The sequence below is a fragment of the Drosophila nasuta genome, chromosome 2R (assembly GCF_023558535.2).
Source record: "Drosophila nasuta strain 15112-1781.00 chromosome 2R, ASM2355853v1, whole genome shotgun sequence".
Taxonomy (NCBI): Eukaryota; Metazoa; Arthropoda; class Insecta; order Diptera; family Drosophilidae; genus Drosophila; species Drosophila nasuta.
Window position 1 is genome coordinate 14,640,279 of NC_083456.1, and position 6,747 is coordinate 14,647,025.

Genomic DNA, 6,747 nt, shown 5'->3' on the forward strand with positions numbered 1-6,747 from the left:
CATAGGGTGAAACATGAGGTGGCAACGAGAACAAGAGACATACACGGATAGAGAGATAGAGAAGTTCTCCCTATCGGCCAGTGACTTTTGCTACCTGACAGTATGGGCTGAACGGAGAGGTGTGTGTCGGTTGCAGTCTGACATATCCTGATGCATTTCATAAGGCGCCTTCATAGCATTTACCAAAATGCCCAAGTCCAAGATTCTGAATAGAAATTAGTGCGTTTCATTCAAGTGATCCGTACGTGTTTGGACTGTTAATCGTTTCCCAACACTCTGTTATCTCACCTTGCACTCAAATGCACAGATTTGCAATTTCAAAACTACGAAGAGTTGTGTGAGACTTTATTTATTCTCCAATTGTTTGACATTGATATTAAACACAAAGTTGGCTGATAGTTACAATAAAATTTCAATTAGTTCTACTCCCTATGTTAATTGACAATTACTAGAAGCAGCAGCATCAAAATTAAAGCAGTAACTAAATTATAAGCTAGAAATCATCGTCGTCGTCATCATCATCGATGATGGCCACACGACGCCGCTTGGCTGGCTCTGAGCTGGCTGGCTTTTTGCGTGCCAGAAAGTTGATATCCTCATCGTCTGTATCTGCCTCATCCCGTTGGCCATCTTGCTCATTGTCACTGCGTGGGCGTTTGTTTGCCTTGTTGGGGGGCATGGCGCCAGCATCATCGTTGTCGCTATCCGAGTCAATTACATTAGCACGACGTGTGCGCTGCAAGGACGACGACGACGACAACGACGATGTCTTGATTGTGTTATTTGCCTGCAATATGGCATTCTCTTTGTCATGATCCGACAGCACCACCGATTCTTTTTCTCTCTGTTCCTGCTCCTTCTCTTCTTCCTCCTCCAGCTCTAGCAATCGTGCCCGATAGTCTTCCGAGTTGAAGTTAAATGCATCATCGTCCTCCTCATCCTCGGCAGCGGCAGCATCAGACTCAGCTCTGGCAGACTCACTCAAAACCATATCGCTCAATTGGATTTTAGTGGCGCGTTTAGCTTTCAATTGTTCAAATAAATCATCCGTATTGGGCTTGCCAGACTGTTCCTGCTCCTCCTCCGGTTCGGGTTCATCCTCACTGGACACATCAGGCCGCCGCTTCTTGCGTGCCAATTTGCGGGCTATTTCATTTACTTCCTCGTCATCGTCCGAGTCCTTTTGTTGTTGCTTAGCCTTAGTCTTACGCTGACGTTTTCCCTTGTCCTTGCTGACGCTGGCTTTAGAAAGCGGCTCGCGATGTTCCACCTCATCATCGCTTTTGCTATACATGATGCTTTCCAGTTTACGCTGCTGTTCAGCCGTTATATTGCCGGTTGTTGCCTGCTTTCGCTGCCTGCTGCACTTGTCCAGATAATCCTCCTCCTCTTCGTCCTCTTCATCTGTGTTGCCAACCGGCGACGGCTCTTCCTCCTCTTCGCTTTCATTGTCTTCTTCGACTTCCTCTCCACCTACGATTTTGGCACGTAGCTTCAAATCCGCCGCATTCAGATAGATTGGAATACGCCAATAATTTTCCATGCCTACAATGGGCGGCTGCAAGCCCAACGCAACAAGCATCTTTTGGAACTCACTCTGTTCCATGGCCTCCTTTTGCACTTCCTGCAGCGGCAAAAGCGGCACGCCATCCTCATCTTCGGCAGCCTCCTCGATGTCCTCGCTGGCTTCCTCTAGGCTCTCCTTTAACCAGTCAATGGCCAGTTGATACTTTTCCATGTCCACCTGTGATATTAAGGCACGTACTGTGCCTATATCCAGAGGAGTGCGCACGATCTGGCGTGGCTTGGCTTTGGCAACTTTTTTTGGTTTAGAGATTGCATTCTCGAACATCGGTTCTTCCATATAATCTTCACCACCGCTTTCGTTATCGCTCTGCTGTTGATTTTTGGACTTTCCCTTGCTCTTTTTCTCCTTGACAGGTATAATCTCGGATTTGTCTGCTATCAAATGAATTTGAAGCATGCGCTTGATGATCTGTTGCTTATTGCGACGCTCTCCGAACTCCGCCACAATGCGCTGCAGACAGTCTGAGAGGGAAAACAAACACATAGTATTGATTAATCAATTTGCATAAATATTTGCAAAACTTGTACTAGACAGCAATTGGCAATGTTTGTATTGAATAGCAAAGAACTGGCATGAAAGCAACTACTCACCTGGCTCCAAGCGATGCTGATCGTATAAGCTGCTTAGCTCCTCGTCCTCTTCCGGCTGCCAAAGGTTTTTGCCGCCCAGCGCGGCTTTGGTGGAGCGCTTCGTTGGCGCCTTGAAGTGTATGTCCATGTCCTTCAGCTTCTTCAGTATGCCGCGTCGAGTGCGTGTCTTGTCTACCAAATTGTCCAGAATCCAATCAATCACATCTGAAAGAGCACACACAATTGAGTTGCAGTTGTTGCTTGGTTTTCCTTTTTCCGTATTTCGTTCGTTTTTGTTGGTGTTGCTGTTGCCGTTGCTGTTGCTGGTTGTTCCCTCTGATTGCTTTCATTCATTTAGCGTAAATTGGGTTTTAATTTACAGTCGAGAGGGACAGTGTTTCGTTGGTTGGTCAGTTCAGTTTGAGTATTTGTCATAGTTACCCTTATCGGTTTCTGGATTCCGCTGATTCTCTTCGAAAAGGAAACGTAACTCCACCTCTTGTTCCTCGGTCCAGGCGCCTTTCGTGCCGCTGCAAAACAATAAACAGAACACAGAGCTAAAGCTGAGCAAGTTCCTCTAGGCAGCCAGGCTGACTGGCTATCATCATTTATCAACTTGGTGGAGGGCCCCAAACTAGCAACTAAACGACAGGCGCAGACAGGGCAGCCAACGGCTCAGTCAATCATGTGCCCATTGTGCTGATGGCCCTTTAACCCCAAAGTGACAGAGACCATCACCCTCGCTCCACTCTCTCTCTCTCTCTCTCCTTGGTGTGTCTGGCCTCTGTGTGTTCCCCGTTACTTACGTTTCGTAGACATCACAATAGCCAGTCTCCAGCTCATTCGCCTCCCGGATGCCTTTGTAAAATAATAACTCTGCATAGATTTTTGGATTAGTTGGTGCTACTTCGACAAATTTGCGCAGCACATAGATGCCCAAACGACGCAACTCCTCCTGATGGGTGTCACGTTCAACGCTGAAGACTTGTTGAAAGATGCGAAACAGCTTGGCCTGTTGGTTGAGGTTGGACGATGAGTTTAGTGGGGAACGAAGAAAATGCCACTTCATATATTCATATTCAAATGAAAAGTGCCGACAAAGACACAGCTCGAGCCACAAGTCGAGTGGTCTGGGTTCTTTAGCTATCCTGACTGCCATCCTGTGGTTGCCGCCTGCGGTTCGCCTGGCTTCTGCCAAAGCAAGATATCATTTGCAGTCGGCAAAACTTTATAAATGCCCGCCCCTCTACGGTCTCCCGCTCCTCTATGTGCCACTGTCGCCGCCGCCGTCAATCCCCCCACAGGACTGTCCACTTTTGTGCCCTGTCGGTTTTGTGTATCGTTGTCCTTGCTGCTGGCTGTCGTCCGTATTTGGAATTTAATTTATCCTATGATTGCGCAGACCCATTAGTGGTTTTGACTTTGCATATGATGCTACTTTTGTTTTGCTTGGGGTAACTAACCCACTATAACCCACTCTATCCCTTTTTATCCGTACCGTCCTATCTCTTTCTGTATCCCTCTCCCTATTACATTCTCTGCTTTCATTCCCCTTTCCCCGCCGTCTGTTTGCATCTTTTGATGGACACTGGACATGAGGAGCAATGCCCATCTGTGACTGAGCTGCAGACACTGAGCCGGTTTAGATGGCTCCGATACGATACGAGCATGTGGCTGTCAGACTGAGAGACAGACAAACTGACTGGCTGTCTGGCAGACATGGTTAGTGGATACATTGGAGTCTACTCGCATGTCTGCTTCGCTGTTTAGTGCACAGAATGCGCCTTTTTTGGTTACTTAAGTGATCAGCTGTAGTATAGAGGCCCCAAACAAATTTAAGCCAAAGTTACTAAGCGATGGCGATGACGATGACGATGTGGAACGAAGCGGAGAAGGAGAAGCAGAAGGCAGGCCGCAGCAGCCTGGCGCTGAATGTGATTTATGAACTCTGCTCAAAGAAAAGTTTAATTGCCAGCCGTGAAAAGCAGCGGCAACAGCAGCAGCAAACGCAAACACAAAAGCGGCGCATAAAATATATCTAAGCGAAAAGTGAAAGCCACATTTAGGAAGCACTTCTGAAGATACTCTAACCGACATTTAAAAAAAAAAAGAAAGATAAAGTTGTAGAGCTAAGAAAGAGTAAAAATTAAAATCACAGTGCAATAGCAATTTAATACGCTTTAAATAGTGTTTCGAGAAATTTAATTGTATTATATTTAGAGTTCAACTGATGAGCTTATTGATATATTTGAACTACCCTATACCCTATGTTGCGAGCAACACAAGCGGGCATATTTGAATGCCCGCCGCCCCTCGTTTCCGTCCTTCAGCAACAGCAGCAGCAGTTAAAAAGTAAAACCCAAACAACTCTGCGGCTCAAGGCAACGCGTAAAAGGCTTAAAAAGTTCAAATTCCAGCTGACAGCAGAAGGACTAAAAATGGGACAAAACAACTTAGAATGAGAGGGAGAGCAGTCATTGCGTAGCGAGCTCGTTGAGAAATATAAAGAACGCGCAGTAAATATCGTTTGTGGTTGCCACAAATAGAAAAAAATAAAAAAAGGTTCGCTTAATTTGTACAAATTACCATAAAAATGAAACCAGCGAGAACAGAAAAAAATTGGGCGCCTTTGGTGTGGAGACATACACAAGGAGCACGAGACGCTGGGAAGGCTAAGTCGCAGTGTACTTTTTGCATTTGACGCTGATTTATGTGCTCCTAGTGCGGCACGGACACAGGTCCCGACAAAACAGAATTAAAAACAGCAGGCAAGCAGCTAGTCGGATTGGCAGCAATGGAGTCGGAGCAAAACAGCAGCGAAATCATTTCGCTGTCACATTAAGAGGTCAAGGGGCAGGAGTTGGGGGATGTTGGTACTCACCTGATAGAGCATGCCGGGGCAGCTCAACCCGTAGGCAATGCGATGCAGGATGGTAACAGCCGCTTTTAGCGCCTTTGTCGGTATCTGCGTCCAGTCAGTCAGCACCAGAGTGCAGGCCCGCACAATTTTTGGATGCAGCAATCTGTGGGGTTGAATTTAATCATGCTCGTAATTCAGTGTAGGTTGTCGGGGAAAGGCAATGGCAATGGCACACAATTATGGTAAGAACTCCAATTAAATTATGCAAAATTTAACTAATTATGATTTAAGCGTTTATCCGGTACGGCGACATATACAAAGCAAGAGAGAGAGAGCAAGAGAGAGAGAGAGAGAGAGAGAGCTACACACAGAGGGTGAAAAGTTTTAGAAACATTTCAAAACAGCCAGCAAAATAGCAGCACAATTAAAATAAAACCCGCAACGCAAACTTGACGCCATTTTAATATAATTGTTGTAGCACTGACTCTCGCTCATGATGTTATTGTTGTTGTTGTTATTCTTGTCGCTGTGGCCATTTAAAACAAAATTCCCCTTGTCCCCGCACTCGGCTCTGCGACATTCGACAGCTGTAGCTGTAGCTGTAACTGGGAGCGCCAAGTTCGTGGCCATAAAACTTTTGGCACAAGTAATTTCTGACGCTAATCCTTAATTAGTAGCCGGGAGCTGTTACGTTGACGTTGGCGTTGGCGTTGCCACTTGGTTCGCTTTTTGGTTGCCTTTCAATTAAAATTACAATTACAATTACAATTTTCAACACAACCATCAATGCAAACCGCCAACAAATGCCCATAGAACTTTTCCCAAATAACAGGCAATAAAATGTGGCTAAAAAACGAACAAACAAACCAACTTAATACTCAAATGGCCTTTAGTCTCTCTCTCTCTCTCTCTCTCTCTATTCCTATCTCTTGCTCATTTTGTATCTCTTTCTCTGTCTCTCTCAGGGCTAATTTACCTGCGAGCAAAATCCTCAAATTTAAACGTTTTCTCTGTCAGTCCATTATCTGTTTAGAAAATGAGAAACGGAAGGGTGAAAGGAAACAGGCAAATGCCATTAGTTCAAAAACGTTTTCCCTCTTTTTTTTGTATTTTGTGTTCGGCTTCAATACTTGCCTCGCTCTTCATACTCCTCATTGGCCTCATCCTCATCACCATCCTGGTCATCATTCGCGTTGTCATCTGCAATCGGCTCGTCTGCGGCATCAACTGCAAAATAAATCAAAATAAAATTAATTAATTACGGACATTTTTTTGTAAAGGGCTTAACTTTAAGCCCGACTGCAAACATAATAATGGGACTGTTCTAAAAGTAAATTATACTGAAGAAAGACAATGAAATTGTCATTTCTAGGCAACTCATTTGTTCGTCTATTTTTCGAGAATTCAATTTTGAATTTCGTCGAACTAAAGGTATATTAAGATAGTACTAGTTAATGGTGCATATGTCCTTTGTGCACTCGCTGAATTCACCACTGTAAAGTGAATCATCATTGAGTGCAACCTCCGCTCGAAATGAATTTGTTTTGAATGAGTGCAGCGAGTGCAGCACAACAAGCGCTTGGCAAATGGCCATTAACAATAATTACGATTGCAGCAATGCACAAACAAGTGCACTTCAGCTACAGTTCGCAGTCCACACACACACACAATCCACACACACACACACACACAGACAGTTAGTCAAGAGCGCACTTCAGTAAAATAGAATG

At 45.0% G+C, this 6,747-nt stretch overlaps 1 protein-coding gene across 1 annotated transcript in view; it reads right to left on the reverse strand.

Annotated features, from left to right (window-relative positions):
- Positions 1-322: 322 nt before the first annotated feature.
- Positions 323-6,747, reverse strand: part of LOC132784330 (protein timeless homolog) — a 64,372-nt gene continuing 57,947 nt past the window's right edge. The window contains exons 12-18 of the mRNA XM_060789868.1: positions 6,152-6,244; positions 5,994-6,042; positions 5,039-5,180; positions 2,964-3,169; positions 2,599-2,687; positions 2,179-2,382; positions 323-2,049 (exon numbers count right to left, since the gene is read on the reverse strand). Of these exons, the coding sequence (XP_060645851.1) occupies positions 494-2,049; positions 2,179-2,382; positions 2,599-2,687; positions 2,964-3,169; positions 5,039-5,180; positions 5,994-6,042; positions 6,152-6,244 (2,339 nt within the window). The 3' untranslated portion in view covers positions 323-493. The remainder of the gene's footprint in view (positions 2,050-2,178; positions 2,383-2,598; positions 2,688-2,963; positions 3,170-5,038; positions 5,181-5,993; positions 6,043-6,151; positions 6,245-6,747) is intronic.